Consider the following 21836-nt stretch of genomic DNA (forward strand, 5'->3'; position numbering starts at 1 on the left):
TTTACTTCTTCTTTTCCAATTTGGATGCCTTTTATTTCTTCTTCTTGTCTAATTGCAGTGGCTAATACTTCCAGTACTATGTCAAACAGGAGTGGTGAGAGTGGGCATCCCTGTCTTGTTCCTGTTCTTAGGGGAAATGGTTTTAGTTTTTGCCCATTGAGTATGATGTTAGCTGTGGGTTTATCATATATAGCTTTTATTATGTTGAGGTATGATCCTTCTATTCCCACCTTGTTGAGAGTTTTTATCAAGAAAGGGTGTTGGATTTTGTCAAATGCTTTTTCTGCATCAATTGATATGACTATGTGATTTTTATCTCTCAATTTGTTTATGTGATGTATCACATTTATTGATTTGCGGATATTGAACCATCCTTGCATTCCTGGGATAAACCCTACTTGGTCATGGTGTATGATCTTTCTGATGTACTGCTGGATCCTATTTGCTAGAATTTTGTTGAGGATTTTGGCATCTATATTCATGAGGGATATTGGCCTGTAATTCTCCTTCATTGTGTTGTCTTTATCTGGTTTTGGTATTAGGGTGATGCTGGCTTCATAGAAGGAGCTTGGAAGTGTTCCTTCCTCTTGAATTTTTTGGAATAGTCTGAGGATAGGTTTTAGTTCTTCCTTGAATGTTTGGTAGAACTCTCCTGTGAAGCCGTCTGGCCCCGGGCTTTTGTTTGCCGGAAGCTCTTTGATGACTGCTTCAATTTCTTCCATAGTTACTGGCATGTTGAGCTGTTTAGATTCTTCCTGATTGAGTTTTGGAAGGTTATATTTTTCTAGGAATATGTCCATTTCCTCCAGGTTGTCCAGTTTGTTGGAATAGAGTTGTTCGTAGTATTTTTTAACAATCCTTTGTATTTCGGCGGGATCTGTTGTTATTTCACCTCTTTCATTTCTGATCTTGTTTATTTGGGTCCTCTCTCTTTGCTTCTTGGTGAGCCTGGCTAGAGGTTCATCAATCTTGTTTATCCTTTCAAAGAACCAGCTCTTGGTTTTGTTGATCTTTTGTATTGTTTCTTTGGTCTCTATGTCGTTTATCTGCGCTCTGATCTTTATTATTTTCTTCCTTCTGCTTCCTTCTGGGCTTTTCTTGTTGCTCTTTTTCTAACTCTTTGAGTTGTTGGGTTAGGTAATTTATTACCCCTGTTTCTTGTTTTTTGCAGTAGGCTTGTAGAGCTATGAACTTCGCTCTCAAGACTGCTTTCGCTGTGTCCCATAGATTTTGGATTGTAGTGTTTTCATTGTCATTTGTTGTCATGATGTTTTTTATTTCTTCTTTGATCTCTCTGGTAACCCAGTCATGGTTTAATAGCATGCTGTTTAGTCTCCATGTGTTTGATTTCTTTGGGTTGTTTTTATTGTAGTTGATTTCCAGTTTTATGCCACTGTGGTCTGAGAAGATGCTTGATATGATTTCTATCTTCTTGAATTTGAAGAGACTTTGCCTATGTCCCAACATATATGGTCTATCTTTGAAAATGACCCATGTGCACTTGAGAAGAATGTATATTCTGTGGCTTTGGGGTGAAATGTTCTGAAGATGTCAATTAATTCCATCTGGTCTAGTGAGTCATTTAGGATTGATGTTTCTTTGCTGATGTTTTGTTTAGAGGATTTGTCCAATGGTGATAGTGGGGGGTGCCATTTATTTTTAAATGACCAGTGCACATCATGGCAGCTCCTGCGTTGAGCATCTGCCCCCTGGTGGTCAGTGCATGTCATAGCTACCAGTTGGATGGACACTTAGCCTTTTATAGATAGATGATAGATAGATAGATAGATAGATAGATAGATAGATAGATAGATAGATTATTTAAATTCTTTTTTAAATTTTAAATTCTTTATTCTTTAAAGAATAACATGAGTCTCTTTTTTCCCCCATTGACCTCTCCCCAGCTGCTCCCACCCCTTAGCACCTGCCCTCACCCCCCTACTATCTGTGTCCATTGGTCATGCTTATATGAATGCATACAATTCCTTTGGTTGATCTCTAACCCCCTCACACCCCTGCCTTCCCTCATAGGTTGAACAGTCTGTTTGATGGTCTATGTCTCTGGTTCTAATTTTGTTAATCAGTTTATGTTGTTTTATTTAAATTCCTTATTGTTGAAAGTATTACATGTGTCTCCTCCCCCCACCCCCATTGACCTCTCCCCGGTCGCTCCCACCCCCCCAGCACATACCCTCATACCCTTACTGTCTCTGTCCATTGGTTATGCTTATATGCATGCATACAAGTCCTTTAGTTGATCTCCTACCACCACCCCCAACCCTCCCCTGCCTTCCCTCTGAAGTTTGATGGTCTGTTTGATGTTTCTATGTCTCTGGATCTATTTTTATTCATCAGTTTACGTTCATTATATTCCACAAATGAGTGAGATCATGTGATACTTAGCCTTATCTGACTGGCTTATTTCGCTTAGCATAATGTTCTTCAGATCCATCCATGCTGTTGCAAATGGTAAGAGTTCTTTCTTTTTTACAGCAGCATAGTATTCCATGGTGTACAACAGTTTTTTAATCCACTCATCTGCTGATGGGCACTTAGGCTATTTCCAAATCTTAACTATTATAAATTATGCTGCTATGAACTTATAGGGGTGCATATATTCTTTCTGATTAGCATTTCTGAGTTCTTGGGATATATTCCTAGAAGTGGGATTACTGGGTCAAATAGGAATTCCATTTTTAACTTTTTGAGGAAACTCCATACTGTCTTCCACAGTGGCTGCACCAGTCTGCATTCCCACCAGCAGTGCATGAGGGTTCCTTTTTCTCCACATCCTCGCCAGCACTTGCTGTTTGTTGATTTGTTGGTGATAGCCATTCTGACAGGTGTGAAGTGGTACCTCACTGTCGTTTTGATTTGCATCTCTCGGATGATTAGTGACTTTGAGCATGTTTTCGTATGTCTCTTGGCCTTCTGTATGTCCACTTTTGAGAAGTGTCTATTTAGGTCCTTTGCCCATTTTTTTATTGGATTGTTTATCTTCCTTTTGTTAAATTGTATGAGTTCCCTATAAATTTTGGAGATTAAATCCTTATCAGATGTCACATTGGCAAATATGTTCTCCTATGAGTGGGCTTTCTTGTTATTTTGTTGATGGTTTCTTTTGCTGTGCAGAAGCTTTTTATTTTGATGTAGTCCAATTTGTTTATTTTCTCCTCAGTTTCCATTGTCCTAGGACAGTGGTCAGCAAACTGCGGCTTGTGAGCCACATGCGGCTCACAAGCCGCGGTTTGCCGCTCTGTTGACTAATGAGTTTGCCAACCACTGGGATAGGGGCTTAATCACAAGGAACAACAACAGCTTGTAATTATTGGAATCGAGAGTCTAGGTCAGTGGCTGACAAACTCATTAGTCAACAGAGCGGCAAACCGCGGCTCGCAAGCCGCAGTTTGCCGACCACTGTCCTAGGAGATGTGTTGGTAAACATATTGCTACGAGATATATCTGATATTTTCCTGCCTATTGATTCTTCTAAAGTTTTTATGGTTTCCTGTCTTACATTTAAGTCTTATCCATTTTGAGGTTATTTTTGTGTATGGTGTAAGTTGGTGGTTTAGTTTCATTTATTTTTGCATGTATCTGTCCAATTTTCCCAACACCATTTATTGAAGAGACTGTCTTGACTCCATTGTATGCTCTTGCCTCCTTTGTCAAATATTAATTGAGCATAATGGCTTGGGTCAATTTCTGGGTTCTCTGTTCTGCTCCATCCTATATAATCCTATATAATAAAGAGCTAATATGCAATGGTCATCACGCCCTCACACCGTCACACAGTAATGGCTCAGACACTCAACACTGGGGAGAGAGGAATTAGGGACCAGCAAGGCACAAATGAGCTCGCAAAAGAGGAATGGGGACCAGCCAGGCTGCGGCCCTGGAGAGGGACAATCTGCCCACCCCACGGTCCCGGGTGCCAGTGGCTGCCCCTGCGCCTGCGGCCCAGGAGAGGGTCCTGGGTACCTGCGACGGGCCAGAGGAGGGAATCCTGGGTCCCGAGTGCAGGGCGAGGCAGAGGCAGTTAGGGGCGATAAGGCCAGTGGGTAGCAGTTAGGGGCAATCAGGCCAGTAGGGGAGCAGTTAGGGGCGATTAGGCAGGCAGGCAGAGGTGGATAGGGGCGATCAGGCAGGCAGAAGTGGTTAGGGGCGATCAGGCAAGCAGGCAGAGGGGTTAGGGGCGATCAGGCAGGCAGGCAGGTGAGCGGTTAGGAGCCAGAGGTCCCAGATTGCGAGAGGCAATTGGACATCCCCCAAGGGGTCCCATATTGGAGAGGGTGCAGGCCGAGCTGAGGGACCCTCCTCCCCTCATGTACAAATTCGTGCACCAGGCCTCTAGTTGGTCTATATGTCTGTTCTTGTGCCAGTACCAGGCAGTTTTGACAACAGTGGCTTTGTAATATAGCTTGATATCTGGCATTGTGTTTCCTCCAACTTTGTTCTCCTTTCTCAAGATTGCTGTGGCTATTTGGGGTCTTTTTTTATTCCATCCTAGAGGCCCGATGCATGAAATCTGTGCAAGGGGCTTGGCCCCCACTGCTGCTGTGGCCGCTTCTGCCCCGGCCCCCACCCGCCACAGTGGCTGCCTCTGCCTCAGCCCCTGTGGTTTCGTCCAGAAGGTCATCTGGAAGGACAGCCAGAAGGACATCCAATCTAATTAGCATATTTTGCTTTTATTATTATAGATGAATTTTTGGATAGTTTGTTCTAGTCTATGAAATACACCATTGATATTTTAATGGGGATTGCATTGAATCTATAAATTGCTTTGGGTAGTATGGACATTTTAATGATACTGATTCTACCAATCCATGAACACGGTATATTCTTCCACTTGTTTATATCTTCCTCTATCTCTTTTTCCAATGTCCTGTAGTTTTCTGAGTACAGGTCTTTTACCTCCTTAGTTAAGTTTATTCCTAGGTATCTTAATTTTTTTGTTGCAATGGTGAATGGAATTGTTTTTTTAGTTTCTCTTTCTGTGAGTTTATTATTGGTGTATAAAAATGTCATAGATTTCTGGGTGTTAATTTTGTATCCTCCTACGTTGCCAAATTGATTTATTAAATCTAGTAGTTTTTTGATGGAGTCTTTAGGGTTTTTTATGTACAATATCATGTCATCTGCAAATAATGGCAGTTTTACTTCTTCTTTTCCAATTTGGATGCCTTTCATTTCTTTTTCTTGTCTGATCGCTATGGCTAACACTTCCAATACTATGGCAAACAGGACTGGTGAAAGTGGGCATCCCTATCTTGTTCCTGTTTTTAAGGTAAATGGTTTAGTATTTGCCCGTTGCGTATGATGTTGGCTATAGGTTTGTCATATAAGGCTTTTATTATGCTTTCAATTCTTGATAATAGGAACTGATTTAACTTAATTTAACTTAAATCACCTTTATGAAATTATTAGGAACCTTAAGATAGTCACTAAGAAACCTCTTTGAAAACAAATTAGCTTTTTTAAAATCATTTTTATTGATTTCAGAGAGGAAGGAAGAGGGAGAGAGAGAAACATCAATGATGAGAGAGAATCATTGATTGGCTGCCTCCTGCACGCCCCCCACTGGGGATCGAGCCCACAACCTAGGCATGTGCCCTTGACCGGGATTGAACCTGGGACCCTTCAGTCTGCAGGCTGACGCTCTATCCACTGAGCCACACCGGCTAAGACTGTTTTTGATGTTGTGGTTTTAATAAGTCAAAAGAATTTATATCTGTTATACAAATATATAGGGATAAGAGACATTTTCACATTAATATCCTATATAGTAAAAGGCTAATATGCAAATTGTCCCCTCGGGAGTTTGACCAACCGGGAGTTCAACCACTCACTATGACATGCACTGACCACCAGGGGGTGGCATAGGACAAAGGAAGGCCCCAGATGGCAGCTGGCAGCCGGGGGAAGGGAGGCCCCGTCTGGCAGCCGCTAGAGACCCTACCCATGCACGAATTTCATGCACTGGGCCTCTAGTATATTATAAATAGAAAATACTATTAGTCACAGATTGATAGAATATATTTGGACTTTGCCTTAATGTTTAATTCACACTGAAAAAAAAAGGCCCAGCCAGCATGGCTCAGTGGTTGAGCGTCAACCTAATTGTTCGATTTCAGGGCACATGCCCAGGTTGCAGGCTCAATCTCCAGTGTGGAGCATGCTGGAGGTAGCCGATTAATTATTCTCTCTAATCATTGATGTTTCTATCTCTCTCTTCCTCTCCCTTCCTCTCTGAAATCAATTAAAATACATTTTTTAAAAAGCTTTCCTTCATAATCACTTTGGGTCAGAGTTTCCTTGTCTGTAAAATGAAGCGTTGAACTAGATCTCTACAATATTCTCATAGTTTGAGACTATCCCATGAAAATCTTTCCATACAGACTAAATGAATGCTATAAGGGTTGTGGACATAGGTTAATGAAGTATATGAAGTTCATCACTTAGAATAGTAATGAGTCAACCACTAATTCAGAACCCAACTAAGGCCCAGCCAGTGGGGCACAGTGGTTGTGTATCATCGACCCAGGAACCAAGAAGTCACGTTTAATTCTCAGTCAAGGCTCGATCTCCAGTGGGGGGCTTACAGGAGGCAGCCGATCAGTGATGTTCCTCTCTCATTGGTGTTTCTATCTCTCTATCCCTCTCCTTTCTCTCTCTCTAAAAATCAATAAAACATTTTTTAAAAAAAAAAACAACCCAACTAAGCCTGGCCCAGTGTGGCTCAGTGGTTTGAGTTTCAACTTATGAATCAGGTGGTCACAGTTAGATTCCCAGTCAGGGCGCATGCCTGGGGTTGCAGGCTTATCCCCAGTAGGGGTCGTGCAGGAGGCAACCAATCAATGATTCTCTCTCATCATTGATGTGTGTGTCTCTCTCCCTCTCCCCTCCTCTCTGAAATTAATAAAATATTTAAAAAATAGTAATAATAAAAATAAAAAGAACCCAACTAAGGTTTTTGAAACAGATACTGTTTTCAGAGAAGTCACTTATTTCTTGTTCTTAAAAACAATAAAATTATAAGGGCTGGACTCAAGAAAGAAATATTGTATACAAGTACTATAATTATTTTCTGTGGTAATTACAGACAAAGAAAAACAAATATGATAGAGAATATTTTCAAATACTCTGTATCCTAAACACACTATTGTGAAATCAAATATAAATGCATCAGAGTCTTATCTGCTCAACAAAATTGCTAAACTATATAAAAATCACTTACCATTTTATTTTCATGCTTGGACATTTTTTCATTTGAAGTAGAGAAAAAGTTTTGGTCCTACAATATTTATTGTAGCATTTGCAATAGAGGAAAATCTGGAAATAATTGGAATGACCAGCACTTAAAGGATATTTATAGAAACAGGGATATGTTCCTAGAAAACTATTTATAATAATAAAAGCATAATATGCTAATTAGACCAGACGTCCTTCTGGACAACCTTCTGGATGAAGCCATGGTGGTGGGGACCGAGGCAGAGGTGGCAGAGGCCCCCGGCCACCACGGTGGTGGGGGCTGAAGTAGCCGCCGCGGCAGCGGGGGCTGAGCCCCTAGCATGAATTTTGTGCATCAGGTCTCTAGTATTTCATGAAAAAGCATTACACTTTCTTAGGAAAAGTTTATGAAAAAAAGAAATAGAAATCAATGATTGATGTGTTTATGAATGTTTAGTCTGTACGTGATTTCTATTTTTTTCTCTTTTCTACTTATATTTGCTAAATTTTCTTTTTGAACATACGTTATTTTTAGTGCAAAACAATTAGACATTAATATTTCTAAGCTGCAAGAAAGAAAATAGATGGTGATAAGTTGGCTTTCTTGCCAGGTTTCAAGAGGGAGCTCTAGGGCAAGAGCAGCAAAGCAGATCCTTTAAGTTTTCCATGTAAATCTGTCTGGAAGAGATTTTTTAATGCTACAACACTATGACATCTCTCCTGCTTGTGATATTGGCACATATATCATGAGGCTGGAGAAGAGCTGATACCATGGGAAAGGAGAAAATTTATCATGAGTTTTGGTCTTCAAGAAATTGGTTCAACTGTTAAGTTCACCCATGTAAAAGAAAGACTTGAAGTTGCCCCCAAAATGCATTGGCTAATATTAAAACAATCTCATTTAGTTATTACAATATTTGTATTATGGGCATTACATATTTTGGCATGTTTCCTCCACAGATTGAGAGAACTGTTATAGCAGAATATGAACTAGAGTACCTACTACTTGAAGGACATTGCTTTGATAGAACAACAGAACAACCTCCTCGAGGTCTGCAGTTTACACTCGGCACAAAAAGTCAACCTGTTGCAGTTGATACAATAGTGATGGCCAATCTTGTAAGTATTATAAAGACTTAATTGATGGTATTACAATTAGGTCTTTTGGTAAAATCATTAAAACTCAATGATTTGGTAAAATCCTCTGTTTTTCTAATAATAAGATAAAATAATTTTTATCCTGCTGTTGCTGAACAGCTTCCAAAAAATAAAATTGAATAAGGTAATTAAATAATACAGAAATGAAGAGAATCAAATTTTTAGACAGTGCATTTACAGGTTATTGCAAAATCTCCTTCCTTGGAATTCATTTGTAGAATTCATTCACCCCACAGTTAATAAACACTTTCTTGGATGATTAATGTGTAAACTTTCTTAAACAATTGTATGTGTGTTTAGTCATATAACTAAATCATATTTTTCTCACTTAAAAGGGATATTTTCAATTAAAAGCAAACCCAGGTGCTTGGATACTGAAATTACGCCAAGGAAAATCTGAAGATATTTATCAAATAGTTGGGTGAGTTATATAAACCACTTACAAATTTTTATGTATAAATAAGTTTTAGCGTGATATATCCAAGATCATCAAAATAACTAAAATGTTCACAAGTACTATCACTATAAAACAACAACAAAAACCTGGCATTTGTTCCCAAATTTTTGTTTGTTTTATTTCAGAAATATAAAAGGTAGGCCTAATGTGTATATCTTGTTCTTTATTCTATCTCATTTACTTAACTGTTTTCTATACACTTTTTCATGTGTTAGCATAATTAATATATTTATCATTGAATGACAATATAATGTGTGTTGTAACTTAGCCATTATCCATGGGTTATGTTTAGTTTTTCATTTTAATAAATAAGAATTGGTTACTTTCATAGTAACTTCCGTGCTTATCAGTGAGCATAGTATATAAAGCAGGGATTATCAAACTTTCTCTGTAGGAGCCAACAGAAAATACTTAGAGAAGATTTATGGTTGTGAGTACATAAAACAAAGAGTTAATAAAGCTGTTATAAAAATTACAACCTGCATGTCTTTTTCCTTACGAGCAACTGTAAACATACTTTTGCCCAACCCTGTATTTATTCAGCACTATTATTATACCAAGAACTGTGCTCAACAAAGATAATATGGGAGATGTTTATTGTACTTTTTTCAGTTTTTCCCCCTTTCCTTATACTGTACCTAGCACATAGTGTAATTCAACAAATATGCTTAATAATTTATGAATAGGGAGGAGGGTTGGGATAAGTTTGTTTGACATTAGGAATGAGATAGTACCTCAAAATAGTTTTGAAGAAAGTAACTTACTACTAGTCATACTATAGACAAAGCATTCCAGGAACAGGAAGGGGGTGCATATCTTTCATCTAAAACTCTTAGTGCTATATGTGTTTTAGAATTAGAATTTTTCAGATTTTAGAAAATGAATACAGTACATATCATATATTATGCAACATCAGGCAGTATCTAAGAGAGCACTTCATCACAAAAACATTTCTCTTGCAAAATGTATGAATGTTTACATTAAAAGGATATATAATGACTATAAGAAAAAAATAAAAACAAGCCACAGACTGAGAGAAAAATCTCTGCAAAGCATACATCTGACAAAGAATCCTATCTAATAAAAGAGTAATATGCAAATTGACTATCACTCCAACACACAAGATGGCCACCCCCATGTGGACACAAGATGGCCGCCACAAGATGGCCAGCAGGGGAGGGCAGTTGTGGGAGATCATGCCAGCAGGGGAGAGCAGTTTGGGGGGGACCCAGGCCTGCAGGGGAGGACAGTTGGGGGTGACCAGCTTGCAGGGGAAGACAGTTAGGGGTGACCAGGCCTGCAGGGGAAGACAGTTAGGGGGGACCAGGCCTACAGGGGAGGGCAGTTGCGGGGAACCAGGCCAGCAGGGGAGAGCAGTTGGGGCAACCAGGCTGGCAGGGGTGGACAGTAAGGGGTGACTGGGCCGGCAGGGGAGGGCAGTTGGGGTGGACCAGGCCTGCAGGAGAGGGCAGTTGGGGGCAACCAGGCCTGCAGGGCAGGACAGTTGGGGGCGGCCAAGCCTGCAGAGGAGGACAGTTGGGGGAAACCAGGCCTGCAGGGGAGGGAAGTTGGGGGGGACCAGGCCTGCAGGAGAGGGCAGTTGGGAGCGACCAGATCAGCAGGGGAGGGCATTTAGGAGTGACCAGGCCAGCAGGGGAGGACAGTTAGGGGCAATTGGGCCAGCAGGGGAGCAGTTAGGTGTCCATCAGGCTGGCAGGGGAGTGGTTAGGGGGTGATCAGGCTGGCAGGCAGAAGTTGTTAGGGGCAATTAGGCAGGCAGGCAGGCAGGCAGTTGAGCGGTTGGGAGCCAGCAGTCCTGGATTGTGAGAGGGATGTCCGACTGCCTGTTTAGGCCTGATCCTGCCGGGATCAGGCTTAAACGGGCAGTCAGGCATCCCTCGAAGGGTCTCAGATTGGAGAGGGTGCAGGCTGGGCTGAGGAACACACACCCCCGTGCACAAATTTCGTGCACCGGGCCTCCAGTATGATATAAAATAGAAACATTCAAGTGATGTAGATGGACATCATAGGCATTTTCAGTCTTGTGAGTTTAACAATACACTTCAAATTTTAGTATTTGAAAATGGCTGATGATACTGAAAAGTTGTTGGACAGTATGGGATTCCTTTGATTATGATTTATAAACAATGTAAAGTCTAGAAAATCTTTTATATTTTAATTATCATTGAAAATATCACAGACATCTGAAAGATTTGACTTTTGTGATAATCTTGGTATACAACAGAAAAGATGAACAGTAATTTGAGCTTTCTGAGTGATTAGGCAATATTAAATTTAGAGAGTTACTTTTATATTGTGTTAATTTGTACTAAGTTAAATTGATTGGACAGTTTTAAAAATTGTAATGTATTATAGCACATCTTAATTGACTATAGAAATATAAAATATATGTGCACAAGTGATATTATACTTGTATTTATTGCAAAATGTATTTATTTCATGTTGTATATCTTTTCCTGAACTGATGATAGATATTTACATGTTTTTCTACTTTTAGGCATGAAGGAACTGACTCTCAATCAGACCTAGGAGATGTCATTGTTGTATTAAACAGCTTCAAAAGCAAAATACTGGAAATACAAGTATGTGAGACAGAAGCTACTTATAGGCTTTGTTCTTAATATTAAACTAGAGGTTCAGTACACAAAATTCATGCATGGGGGTGTGTGTCCCTCAGCCCAGCCTGCACCCTCTCCAATCTGAGACCCCTCGAGGGATGTCCGACTGCCTGTTTAGGCCCGATCCTGGTAGGATTGGGCCTAAACGGGCAGTCGGACATCCCTCTCACAATCCAGGACTGCTGGCTCCCAACTGCTCGACTGCCTGCCTTCCTGATTGCCCCTAACCACTTCTGCCTGCCAGCCTGATCACCCCCTAACCACTACCCTGCCAGCCTGATTGATGCCTAACAGCTCCCCTGCCAGCCTGATTGCCCCTAACTGCCCTCCTCTGCAGGCCTGGTCACCCCTAACTGCCCTCCCTTGCTGGCCTGGTCCCTCCCAACTGCCCTCCCCTGCAGGTTTGATCACCCCCAACTACCCTCCCTTGCAGGCCTGGTCCCTCCCAACTGCCTTCCCGTGCTGGCCATCTTGTGACAGCCATCTTGTGTCCACATGGGGGCAGGATCTTTGACTACATAGGGGCAGCCATCTTGTGTGTTGGAGTGATGGTCAATTTGTATATTACTCGTTTATTAGGATAGAGGCCTGGTGCACAGGTGGGGGCCAGCTGGTTTGCCCTGAAGGGTGTCCCGGATCAGGGTGGGGATTCCCTTGGGGTGTGGGGTGGCCTGGGCGAGGGGTCTGTGGTGATTTGCAGGCCGGCCACGCCCCCCACCAACCCAAGTGGAGGCTCTGGGATCTGGGATTTATATATCTTCTATAATTGAAACTTTGTAGCCTTGAGCGGAGGCCAGGGCAGGCCAGGAAGTTTGGCTTCCTCCATTGCTGGGGAAACCTAAGCCTCCTGCTCGCTCCGTGGCCACAGCCGTTTTTGTTGGGATTTATTTATCTTCTATAATTGAAACTTTGTAGCCTTAAGCAGAGGCCAGGGCCAGCCAGAGCAGGAGGAAAGCTTGGCTTCCTCCATCGCCATGGAAACCCAAGCCTCCTGCTTGCTCCATGGCCAGCCGCCATCTTGGTTGGGTTAATTTGCATACTTGCTCCTGATTGGCTGGTGGGCGTGGCTTGTGGGTGTAGTGGAGTGGTGGTTAATTTGCATGTTTCTCTTTTATTAGTGTAGATTTTATCTGGTTTTAATTAATTGATTAATTTTTATTTTACAACTAATTTTATAATTTTACTACTTAAAATGTCATATTGGAATTATTGTAATGAAAGGCAGAACAGGATTAAATTCATAAAGGAAAGCAGAGAACTTAAAGATAGAAAAAAAGAAATTTTTTTTAAGTTATGATGTGTCTACTATATCTACTGTATCTGTAGCCAGATAATGTTACAAATTAGTCTCTAGAGATGATATCAGGAACACAGGTTGAAAAACTAGCCCTGGAAACAAAACAAAACAAAACAAACATTTATTTCAAAGAGAGAGAATGTGTTTTTAGTGATGGCAGGTTTGGGTTTTTTAGACCATCCCACCTACTTATAACTAGTAAAAATATTGGGTAACTTTTTTTTTTTCATCTTAAAAGCATTGAGGAGCTGACAATAATGCAATAATAAGGAAATACAAAATTAAAGGGAAAATAAGAGCCTTAGTGAAGTAAGTAATCATAGAAACTTCTCTTGTCCTGAGAAAGCTATTACCCTGAGAATATTCGTCCATCCTGGTACACTTGAACTATCATTTTGGTTTAATTTGAGGGTGGTGGGGACAGAAATTTAAATTCTGGACCCACATAAATTGGATAATCTTTTAGAAGACACTCTTTACAATAAGCTGGCTATAGCTTCAGGTAAAGTATTAACCATAGTTGATTATTCCACATAGTCTTTTAGCCCAAATTCATATCATGTAAGTAGTCCAGGGAACCCTGAGCCTTGAATTTTCACTGTAATAGGTCAAGATTGATTGATAAGGCCCTACAGGTATCTAGCAGAAACATCCATATATCTCTGGAATAAGATTACTATATCCAAATACACAAGGAAATCCAGCAGAAGCAACAACAGAAAACAGAAACACAAATATTCAATATATTAGAATTATTGACACAGACTCTGAAACAACTATGCTTATAATGTTTAAAGAAGTAAAAGACAAGCTTGAAAACAATTGCACGGAACAGGAAACTATAAAAAGTCTGTGTCTGATTTTTTTTTAGTAGAACCTCTAAAACTGAGCAATGCAATTACCAAAATTAAGAATTCAATGGATGACTTTAACATGGTTGAAAAGAGGATTAAGTATTACAGATCGACAGGGATATAAAGAAAATATAGCACAGAGCATAAAAGGCAGAGAATAGAGTGAGAAATATGAGAGACAGGATTGCATTTACACCCAGCTATGACTATCTGTGTGATCTTGGACAGACTGCTTAACCTATTCCTTTCTCATTTATAACATGGGGTTAATTATAGAACTTATTTTATGTATCTTTTATAAAGATAAGATATTTTAGCTTTGTAAGGTGCTTTATGAATGTTGAAAAATAAAATCAACTTAAATGGAGTTCCAGAAGAGAATGAAAGAAAGAATGAGGTACAGGTAATATTTGAAGCAATAATGGCTGAGAATTTTTATAAATTGAATAAAGAAACCAATTTGCATATTCAAGGAAGATATTTAAAAGAAAATCCACTCCTCTACTCTTGTTGATAAAACTGCAAAAAAATGAAGACAAAGAGAAATCTTGAGAGTAATCAGAACAAAAAAGAAAAATTACCTTCAAACAGCTATAGTATGACAGTTGATTTCTTGGGAGTAACAATGAAAGCCAGAAGATACTGGAATGATATTTAAAAGCACTGAATGGAATAAAGAATGCCAACCTAAAATAATTTACCCTGAAAAGATATCTTTGGAGAGGAAACATAAATCAAGGTATTTTCAGAAAAATTACAAACTGTATTTGCCATCAGCACACTCATACTAAAAGAAATTCTTTTTTTAATATGTTTTTATTAATTTCAGAGAGAGGAGGGGAAGAGGGAGAGAGATTTAGAAACATTAATGATGGGAGAAAATCATCCATCAGCTGCCTCCTGTATGCCCCCTACTGTGGGTCAAGCCCACAGCCTGGGCACATGCCCTGGCCAGGAATTAAATTGTGACCTCCTGATTCATGGGTCAATTCTCAACCACTGAGCCACACTGGCCAGCCCTAAAAGAAATTCTTAAAAGATGTACTTCATACAGGGGGAAAAAAATTACCTCAAATGGAAGGTCTGCATTTAAGAAAAGAATGGAGAAAAGAAAATGGTAAATATGTGGATTAGTCCATGAGCAGTAAATATACAAAACAATAGTAAATGTCTTATGAAGTATTTAAAAATATATAAAACTAAAAATCATAATATCATTTAAGCTTTAAGAAATAAGGTTATTTGCAATAAAATATAAAGTTTTTAATATTGATTAGGGTAAATGTAATGACTATTTTGAAACTTTAGGGCAAATACGATTTTTGTGATTTTTAAGATAACCACTAAAAGAATAGAAACAAGGGACGATGTCATAATAAAGAGGAAAAATAGAGTGAAACAAATTAATATAAATGGATTAATAAAGGAGAAATAAAGTGAACATATGGGACACAGAGAAAGCACAAATTAGTCAGAATTTAAGATAATTATATTAAATGTAAATGGGCTAAATGTTCCAATTAAAAGATATTCAGGCTAGATTTTTAAAAATCTCAATTATATGTTATTTGCAGAAAGCACATCTAATACATAAGAATACAGCTTCAGGGTGAGGATGAAAATAAAATACAAGTATAGCAAAAGTATACTAGGTCAATAATAACCTAAACAAAGCTTGTATAGCTATGCTAATACCAGAGATATTAAACATTAAGACAATATTACTAAAGGTAAAAAATTTTGTGTGTGTGCGTGTGTATGAAGTAGAATTACAAGAGAAATTGATAATTTTCTATCATATTTGGGATATTTTAACACACATCTCTTAGTACTTGATATACTACAAGCAGACAAAAAAATCAAGATACAGAAGATTTTGAACAGTGTAATTATAAATTTTGACCTATAAACATATATAGAACACAACGCCTAATAACACCAAATGAATAGTCTTTCAAACACACAGAAAACATTTTAAAAATTAGCTTTACAAAAAAAATTGCTTTACATTTAGTTGACAAGCAGGTTTTAGCAAATTTCATAAGAATGAAATCAGAGTATGTCCTCTGTCTACAATGCAATAGAGTAGAAACCAATATTAGTGATAACTAAGAAATACCCTTAATGGTTGGAATCTGTACAGTCCAATAACAGTAAGTTATCAAAGCTCTCATATATTGCCTAGATTTTAAACTGTAGTTTACCTTGCATCCCATATCATAATATATTCCTAATCACCTGTGTTCTTTATCCTGTGATCAGTTATACATGTTGCTCACACTCATCTTTGATATTCTTCTCTGATCTTCCACTTTCTTTCTCAATAATAACTTACAGTCTCTCTTTGAATACATTTCCTTCTGGCCATTCCAGATGAAAACCCCGTAAAACCCAGACCAGCTGCTTAAGATACTGACTTAGCTCAAGCCCTTTAGGACCAGCATTTCAGCTAGTTTTATCCTAGCCCTACAAACAGGAGAGAAAATTTATTTGGTGTGAGGGTGGGAAGTACAGTTTCATCTTTGACCATGAAAAATTGTTTAAGTTTTCTTTTCCTTGAGCTGAATTTTGCACTCTATGTATTGGTTGTAATTTGACCTGTTGGCCCATAGTAGAGAGCAGATCTAAGTCTTTCACCACAGCCATCAAATCTTTGAGGGTTAACCATTCTATAGCCCAGTGGTCGGCAAACTGCAGCTCGCGAGCCACATGTGGCTCACAAGCTGCGGTTTGCCGCTCTGTTGACTAATGAGTTTGCCAACCACTGACCTAGACTCTCGATTCCAATAATTACAGGCTGTTGTTGTTCCTTGTGATTAAGCCCCTATCCCAGTGGTCGGCAAACTCATTAGTCAACAGAGCGGCAAACTGTGGCTCGCGAGCCACATGTGGCTCACGAGCCGCAGTTTGCCGACCACTGGCCATCTACTTGTTTTTTAGTAGCACAGTTTTATTCCCTCACCATCCATCTCTCAGTATTACACAAAAAGACAGAAAGAAAAAAAAGGGAAGGAGAAAAGATAAGCAGCATTGAGGATTAGCCCATGAACTTCAGTAGTCCACTAGTAGAAATTCCAGAAAGAAGAAAAAGAGAAAATGGAGGAGGGAAAGTATCCCACAGATAAAGAGATTAAAATGTGTCAAAATGGTCCACAAACTAGGATGAATGAAAAATGGCCCTCCTCCAAAATGAAAAAGAAAAATGGCCCAGCCCTAGCCCGTTTGACTCAGTGGATAGAGCGTCAGCCTGCAGACCAAAGGGTCCTGGGTTCGATTCTAGCCAAGGACACGTACATCTGTTGCAGGCTTCTCCCCAGCCCAGGCCCTGGTCAGGGCACGTGCAGGAGTCAACCAATCGATATATTTCTCTCACATCGATATTTCTCTCTGACTTTCCCTCTCTCTTCCACTCTCTCTAAAAATCAGTGGAAAAACATCCTCGAGTGAAGATTTAAAAAAAGAAAGAAAAAAAATGGCCCAAATAAGATCACAATAACTATCAAGGGGAAAAGTCGGGTCACTGCAATTGAATAACACAAGCACTAGCATCAGATTTGTCGTTTTCAAATGGATGTTACAAGACAGCAAAACAAAGTATTTAATATTTTGAGGAAAATTGTTTTGAACCTAGGATTCTTTAGCTGAATTCTTAATCAAATTTGAAGACTAAGGTTGTTTTCTGAAGTGTGAAGATTCAGAAACATTACTTTTCACATCTCTTTTTGAAGTTATTTGCCAGCACAGTGAAGATGAAAACCAAGAAAGAAGAAGATAAGTATTTTGAGAAATGGTGACATTAATCTGAAAGTTAAAGCAAAGAAAACCTAGAAATAAACAGGCAGTTAATTGTTGAGCTCCAAGAAAAAAATGTCTTCAAGAAGACAGGAATTTTAACTAACTAGCATGAATAATAAACTGGAAAATATTGGGTATGTGGTAAAGAAGAAATATAGCTCACCACCAGAAAAAAAAATAAGTATAATAAAATTCCAAGAAAAGTATTTCTCTATGGTGGAATGTAAAAAAGCAGAATCAATTTAAACTAGCAAGTCTCCTACAAGTGGCACAGTGGTCATGTTATTGTACCTCCACAGAGGAAATATAATTGTAGCAGCCTTTCAGACTTTTCAGTGAGTAATATTTACATTGTCACAATAAGCACTATTTACTGATTCTCAAGATGAAGAATAAACAGCATAGTGGAAAAGATATATTTACTGGACTAAATGAAAATATATTTACATTTAAAGTAAAGTAAAGGTGTTTAGCTAATATAAGTTGGGAGGTGGAGGGAAAAGGTAGAGATATTAATATCCTTATCAACAGTATGAAACAGGAACTGTTGAAGTTGTTGAATAGAAAATAGAGACTTAAATATTATTTAAAGTTAAAAAATAGTTGGTAAAAAAAAGTAATGATGAAGTTATTACTATCAAAACTTCCAGACAAAAGGGGCAGGGTGATATAATCAGGGTGAGCTGCTCTTCTTTCATCATGAATGAATAATATATAAATCCTGTGAATCCAGATACACTATGTATATCCAGGTATGTTTAAAGTTGATAAATCAGTAAGTACAAATATAAACACACTATTTAGCAGTATGAAGCTAACCACCAAAGAACTAAAAACAAGGGCTTGAACTGGTCATTGAAACCTGATTGTGTGCATAATGTACTAAGATATTTTCTGGCTTCATTTACCTCCGCTGTCTTAGATTTACAAGGGTCACCCTGATAAGTAAGTTTCACTTTCTAACCATGCAGCATAATATTTAAAGCTGAAGAATTCTAAAATTTTTCTTCACATGCTATCTAGGTGCAAAAAAAGCCAGACAAAATTAAGGAAGATATCCTTACTGATGAAGAAAAAAAGGGAATGTGGGATTCCATTAAAAGGTAATTACTAATGAATATGATAACACATAACTATTGATCCATCAGGAATCTAGTATATGGAAACCCTACAGATGTTCAACATTTAAGTAAAGCACAGATCCTCTCCTCTAAGAGAGATAAGATAGATACATAGGTTTTAATAATACAAGATAGGAAACTGGAGCTGTAAGACAGCTGGAAATAAAGTGGTATACAAACCAGGGAGGAAAGGGCTATATCCAGTTAGGAGGAAACTCAGGGAAGACTCCATGGAGAAGTGTGTAGCTAAGATGTGTTCTAAAGCAGCGGTTGCCAACCAGTGGTCTGCGAGATCCGAAAGGTTGGTGACCGCTGTCCTGAAGGATTAGCAGGTTTTCAGAAGTTGAAGATGGAGTGAAGATGCCTGGTTATGTGAAGATTGGGTATGTTACTCAAGGAACAGAAAGTAGCCCCAGTTAGCTGGTACAGTGAATATGATAAGGAATCTATAAATTAGGTTGAGACCTTTATTACTAGTTCATCAAAAGTTAATATATTGACTCACATTATATACAGAATCCAGGAGTAGAGCTGTCTTTAGGCATACAGGTGATATGGTCTGGAAACTCTTCCTCTCCTAGTTCTGTTATCTGTGCCTCCTTCATTTTCAGTTAACGTTTATAAGAAAAAGTTTCCATCTCCAGTGGGGAGAGATTGCCTCTTTCCAAATAGTGCCAATAAAAGTTCCAAGGCTGACTCATTAGTCCAGCTATAGCCATGTGTCCCAAACTGAGCTGATCACTGTGACTTAGGTCATATGACTATCTTTAGAGCCAATGAGAAGAACTGTCCCACCTAAATTTTGTAGAATGAAATTGGAGGAAGAATGCCTTCCCCTCAAAATACCAGGTTATTGTTATTGAAATGTAAAGGTTATTAAGCAGACAGAAACAAAAGCTGCCGTAGATCCAGACTGTAGAGAACTTAGAGATTTGAACTTAATTTGATTATTATGGAGAACAAGATTATTTTGGTCAGGGCTAAGAAATAGAAACTTTAGGCCAAATAGATTCAACAACCTAAGCAGATTTTATTATACTGATCAAAGCACTCCCATCTTGAATTTTGCCCAGTTGAGGTCTCTTTTTTGATAGTTGACTCCTTGTTTGATAAGAAGAATCATGTTATTGTGCTAGTAAGGCTCAAACTCACATTTTGAGATGATTTGAAGAGTAGGTGTATTTGATGGGATAATGAAACATTATTATTTGGGCATTTAAAGAGTATCTGTCCATGAGCTTCCGTTAAAGCCAGAAGGTAGACTGAATGAATAAAGATAACTGTTCAAGTATTGCATAGCAACTTACTTTACCAAAGGGTACCAAAAACAAAATGATGCTTTGTTACAGAGATGGCAACTCCTCCAAATATGGGTTTTGTATATTACTTTCACTTTTTTTTTTTATCTTAGTTTTATCCTAACTTAGAGTGATTTTTTTTTCTCACTGAATCAACCTGTGTTTTTCTTATTTGGGATTTTACCATAAAAATATTTGAAAAATGCTATTGTCATAACAATTCCTATTTGGCAAAATATAATCCATGATGATTGTAAGTTGTTTAGCTTTCCAAATTTTAGTGATTTTAAATGTGCATATAAAAATGAGATTTTTAATTAAATAAAATTTTTAAATAGAAGGAAAAAGAAGAAATTAATACATTATGAATACCTTAAATAAAAAATTCAGTCACTTTGAACATGAGATGGAACATATAAAAGGATGATCTGAGTCCTGAAAGTGGTGAAAAAGATAGCTGGGCTTAGAGGAAGCCAGTGAGTGGATGTGGCTCCCTAGTGCTCTCTTGCTCCTCGTGGAGGCACACCCAGAGTATAGCCTGTGTGGAATGGTGGCTATAACTGGCCAGAACTCTCAGTTGTAGGCAGCTTTTATTTATAACATTTTATCCTAGGGGAGCCATGTCACCAGCACTCAAGGACCTACTATTACCACATAGAAAATGTCTAACTGCTGTAGTTACACACTTGTACAATCTGTTTCTTCCCTCACTATTGGCCTATTGAAAATGTCAGTTCAAGACTGTCAAACTACAGCGGGAAGGCAGGGGAGATTGGCGGGGGGCGGGCTGTAAGAGATCAACCTAAGGACTTGTACGCATGCATATAAGCATAACCAGTGGATACAAGACAATGGGGGGGCAGGTAAAGGCATGTACTGGGGAGTAGGGGAGGTCGGGGGGAGGTCAATGGGGAGAAAAAAAAAGGAGACATATGTACTACTATTTGTAATACTTCAAACAATTTAAAAAAATAATAAATCTAAAAAAAAAACACACGTCAGTTCAGCCCTAATGGTTTGGCTCAGTGAATAGAGAGTTGACCCACAGACTGAAGGGTCCTTGGTTTGATTCAGATGAAGGGCATTTACCTCAGCTGCAGGCTCGATTGCCAGTCCTGGTCCGAGTGCCTGTGGGAGACAACCAGTCAATGTGTCTCTCTCACATCCATGTTTCACTCTCTGTGTCTCTCCCCCTCCCTTCCACTCTTTCTAAAAATAAATGGAAAAATATCCTCAGGTGAGGATTAAATAAATAAATATCATTTTATATGGCCATGGCATGCTATAACTCATTCTTTGTTCTCAAAAACATTTGTAACTCAAAAAGATTCAAAGATATTACCTCATTAACCTAGAGACAATATAATTACATTCTGTTTTAAATTTTTTTAATCATAAAATCTTTGTTATAATGCCACATGTTTTAATATTAATTCATAATATTTAGAACTGATTTCAGTGAAATAACTTTACTTTGAAAGGCAGTCCTATTTTTATTACTTATCAAATTTAGCATTTAGGTATATAAAGTTTGCAGATATATTTTTAGAAACCGGCAATCACTACTTTTTTATTCCAAGTTTCACAAGAAGTTTGCATAAAGAAAAAGACAAAAAGGAAACAGATGTTCTGAACATTTTCTCAGTTGCTTCTGGCCATTTATATGAACGCTTTTTAAGGTAGGTATACTTTTTATCTAATGTTTTTAAACCTAGTACATTTACTTGGTTCAAAAAGAATTTCTAAAGTTCAAAAGAATAAAATTATATACAGTGAAAAGAATCTTTCTCTTCCCTTTTCTTGATACCCAGCTTCCTTTCCCACAGGCAACCAATATTATTTTTATGTCCTACTAAAGATGTGTAGACAAGTAAATATATATATTTTTTATTTTGTAAATTTATTTTTACCCAAATAGTAACAATGTTCATACACTGTCCTGCACCTAGCTTTTTTTCACCTAAAATTATGAGGGAGGTATATTTTA

The 21836-nt window shown here is 38.4% G+C and overlaps 1 protein-coding gene across 1 annotated transcript in view; it reads left to right on the forward strand.

Annotated features, from left to right (window-relative positions):
• Nucleotides 1-21836, forward strand: part of UGGT2 (UDP-glucose glycoprotein glucosyltransferase 2) — a 166037-nt gene that overhangs the window by 117871 nt on the left and 26330 nt on the right. The window contains exons 28-32 of the mRNA XM_080660862.1: nucleotides 8191-8349; nucleotides 8724-8809; nucleotides 11364-11448; nucleotides 18454-18533; nucleotides 21430-21528. Coding sequence (XP_080516988.1) covers nucleotides 8191-8349; nucleotides 8724-8809; nucleotides 11364-11448; nucleotides 18454-18533; nucleotides 21430-21528 — 509 coding nt within the window. The remainder of the gene's footprint in view (nucleotides 1-8190; nucleotides 8350-8723; nucleotides 8810-11363; nucleotides 11449-18453; nucleotides 18534-21429; nucleotides 21529-21836) is intronic.

This window comes from Plecotus auritus (genome assembly GCF_963455305.1).
Source record: "Plecotus auritus genome assembly, chromosome: 3".
Classification (NCBI taxonomy): domain Eukaryota; kingdom Metazoa; phylum Chordata; class Mammalia; order Chiroptera; family Vespertilionidae; genus Plecotus; species Plecotus auritus.